At 46.9% G+C, this 3,890-nt stretch overlaps 1 protein-coding gene across 1 annotated transcript; it reads right to left on the reverse strand.

Moving 5' to 3' along the window:
* Positions 1 to 212: 212 nt before the first annotated feature.
* On the reverse strand, positions 213 to 3,108 carry SS18L2 (SS18 like 2). Its single transcript, XM_059939344.1, has 3 exons — positions 2,944 to 3,108; positions 2,629 to 2,705; positions 213 to 738 (listed from the first exon to the last, which is right to left on the reverse strand). Exons 1-3 carry the CDS (start codon positions 3,010 to 3,012, stop codon positions 651 to 653), a joined length of 234 nt encoding a protein of 77 aa, XP_059795327.1. The 5' UTR covers positions 3,013 to 3,108; the 3' UTR covers positions 213 to 650.
* Between the last annotated feature and the right edge of the window lie 782 nt (positions 3,109 to 3,890).

Here is a 3,890-nt window from a genome sequence, read left to right on the forward strand (position 1 = left end):
CCAAGAACCTTAAAAGGATAGAAAGAAAAAGATACTCTTCCTCCCCTATCACATCTTCTATTAGTAGATGTTAGATAATAATTAAGAATTACTATTAATTGTGTTAGCAATGATAATGGTGTTGTAACATATATTTTTAAGTCTTCACACTTTTTCTCAAAAACCAAATGGAAAACTTATTACATGAAAATTCCTATACCTCAATATCAGTGTTTTGTGGAAAGGCAAGCTTTATTTCAAAGCAACCTGAAAAGAGCAGTCAGGGGGTCCACAACCGCAAACTGGTAGGAGGGAACACACAGTTACATGTCCATTGGCAGGGTCTCAGTCGGGAGTCTCGCCCAATACCTGCTCAGTTTCCTCTTCAGGTTGAAACTGAAAAGGTAGACTCGAAGATGCCCCTGATGTCCAAACACACTTATTTCAGGAAGGAGGACACCTGGAGTCAACTTAATTGAGCGAATCCGCTTAATTATTAAAATAAATATTTATTCTCTCTGAGAATATGGTTAATTTAGCAGCTTTCTTTGCATTTTCGAGCCACAGAGGTTCCATTCACCTTCTAAGCAGTTGAGTTGGTAAGGATCCTGCCTCCATTTCCTAGGAAATAGATTACATTTGATTACTCCTCACAACAGCCAACTGGAAGATTATTCCATTGCTTTTGAGGCACTGGTTGGGTTGGCGTCTGCGATGGTGGCCAAATAAATGAGATTTCTGTGTAACACATGCTGGTACCTATGGGTAAAAAACAGGTAAAATTTAGACGTTTGCTTTTACTGAACATGAACAAAAAACTGGAAAAGAATTTATCCACCCTAGTGAATGGCTCATCCACTGATTGGATCACTCAGTGTTGTCAACCTTCTTATTTAACATATTAAAGGAAAATATATCCAGAATCTTACCTGTTCTCACTTCTCACTTCCATAGCTACCTCTCTAGGCCAAGCCACTATCACTTCTTGCTTGGACTACTGGAGCAGTCTCCTAATCTGTCTCCCTGCTCTACCTTTGCACCCCTACTCTAATTATCCACATAGCAGCCTGAGTGATCACTGTACAATTTAGGTCAAGATCATGTCATACCTCTGTTCAAAACCCTCCAAAGGCTCCCATCTCATTATGAGTAAAGCTAAGCCCTCATGGCCTATAAGGCCCTACATGATCAGGGCCTCTAGTTACCCTCTCTGATCTCATCTCCTACCACTTGCCCTTTACTCACCGAGTTCTGGCCAGAGTGGCCTCCTTGCTATGACTTGAAGATATCCAGCACGCTCTAGCCTAGGGGCTTTTCCACCTGATACTCTCTCTGATTCACGTATCTGCATAGCTGCTCCCCCACCTAAGGCGTCTACTCAAATGTCACATCAAAGATACCGGGTATAAACTAGCACTCTTCCCCCCACTTACCCTGCTTTATTCTTATTCGAAGTGCTTATTAGTATGTGCCTAATTATATGATTCTACAGTCTAGAAGGTAAGTTCCATGAAAGCAGAGCTGGTATCTGTTTTGGTACTGATTCCCCAGTGGCTGAAACAGTGCCTGGTACTCAGTATTACTTATAAAATATCTTGAACAGGGAATTCCCTGGCGGTCCACTGGTTAGGACTTGATGCTTCCGATGCAGGGGGCACGGTTTTGATCCCTGGTCGGGGAACTGAGATCCCGCATGCCACACAGCAACCCCCCCAAAAAAAATCTTGAACAAACTTAAAGAAGGGACAAGACACTTCCATGATCAATGCACACTTACTATAATAGCGATTCTCAATCAGGGGGTAGAGCTCTCCACCTAGGAAGACAAATCAGGCTAGGGGGCAGGAAGCGTGGACTGTGCAGTGTGAAAAGGTCCATTAGGAGATTTTGATAACTTTCTTGCCCCATAGTTTGAGAATCACTGCACCAAATAGAGTGTTTTGCAACTATTTTCCATATAGAAAAATGAGAGTATTTACTATAAACTGTACAAAAGCAAATTACCAAATGCCAGTGTCCAATGTAAAGACTTACCCAAAGATGGATATCTCTACTATTCCACTGAGCTGTTCAGTGAGGGATTGCAGGTTACTTTTTTAGGGGGTGGGAAAAGCATGGCTTCAGTAACAATGAAATAAATTTTTTTTTCTGTAATAAATGGGGCATAATTCCTGGAACGACATTTAGAAAAGAGGCTGTTTTCTCTCATTTTGGCATATGGCTAGACAGCACATTAAATTACTGTGCCAAATTTACCTCTGTCTTAACCTGGAAATCTTTTATTGGTCTTTGCAGGTGTTACAAGAAAAGTATGAGCCAGGGTTCCACGACCAGAAAGCAGCCACTGCTCTCATCATCTCCTGACACTAGTTTTCCGAGTGCTTTCCTCCCCATCCCTGCTGTCATCGGCTGACATGACTTCACGTGAAGCAGTCTTTGCAATGAGCACAATTCAAGTTTTGAAGAGGGAGCCACGTCTGACTCCAAGCTTCACAGTGCACTGTCCGTATGGTCTTGGGCAGGTAAGTAACCTCTCTGAGCCTCATCTGCGATCAATCACTCAAGACTCCTAGTTCAGGTCAGCTGCTGTATTCCTACACTGGCTTCCCCGCCAAACTCATTAGTCAGGGGAATAGGGAGGGGACTTACTGGACGCATTCATTCGCCCGGCCTTTGTTCTGATATTCCACAATACAGCGGATCAACTGATCGTTCTCCTCCAGGAGCTGAAAGATCAAAGGGTCAGTGCAGCACGACATCAGGACGGCGGGGACAACTGCCTCCTTCCCCCACCCCCGCCCCAATGCCGGGATTTCCAGCCCCAGCGCCTCTGCTGACTTCATTCCCAGCTGACGGCAAGTCACCCTAGGCACACCAGTCTCAGCTGCTCACTCCAGGAAGCTTCCAGCACCCGTAGCACTTCGGGATCTCTGCTAAGATCGCTCTGCCCGCATTAGAGCTCACCCGCTGGATCGTCTCCTGATTGACTTCCGCCTTGCCTCTCAGCCAGTCCGGCACGAAGGCCACCGACATCCCGGGAAGCCAGGTTGGAAAGCGGCCTCACGCCTTGCAGACCCCCGCGCGTCTAGACCAGAGCTGACCAGCAGCCCTAGACGCCCTACAGCCGCAGCAAGGACCCACGGTAAGTGGGCCTACGCTCTCGACGTTGATTGGGTCCTCCCACCTAGGGGGCGGGGAACAGGCGGAACGTCATTTGTGATTGGGCGCGCAAGAGCGATTCTCAGCGTCCTCCTCCGACCCCGCCCCTGGGGCTTCGGTGCTGTTTGTGGTTCTTTTGTGTTTGCGCAAGCTAGCCTCAGGGGTGGGGTCCGGCGTCGGCTCCTCGCCTTTTAGGCTTTGGGAGCTCTTTGCGGCAGCACCTTCCCCAGGGTCACACAGTAATCGAGGCTGGAACCTGGATATCTGGCTCCAAATCCATACCTCTTTCAACACCACTCTGGTGCCTCCGGGCCTGCGTCTGGAGCCTGAACCCTGGGCATTGCCTCCTGCCAAGCCAAACCCTGCAGGGCCAAGGAAAACACCGGTGTCAGCTTTACCCTTTGCTGAGGGAGAAACTCGCCTATAGGCCTCTTTGTCCTTTGGGCCCTTCTTTTTTTTTTTTTTAAATCAGATTTACAACCCTAAAAAGCACTATTATTTTCCCCAATTTACAGATGAGAAAACAGAGGTTAAGTAACTTGCCCAAGATCTCATAGCTACTAAGGGCAAAGTCAGTATCTGAACAGAAGCAGTCTGGCTTTAAAAATTTTGATCTCAACCACTGCCCTGCACAGCCTATGCACCATACTGCGGAGGTGGTTTGCTGCAAGATAAAGGGAGGAAGCTGGGCCAACCTCTTGGGCCACAGTGTTACTGCTGGCAACCACTAAAACTCTGAACTGGTTGTCTTC

The sequence above is a fragment of the Balaenoptera ricei genome, chromosome 11, assembly GCF_028023285.1.
Source record: "Balaenoptera ricei isolate mBalRic1 chromosome 11, mBalRic1.hap2, whole genome shotgun sequence".
NCBI lineage: Eukaryota > Metazoa > Chordata > Mammalia > Artiodactyla > Balaenopteridae > Balaenoptera > Balaenoptera ricei.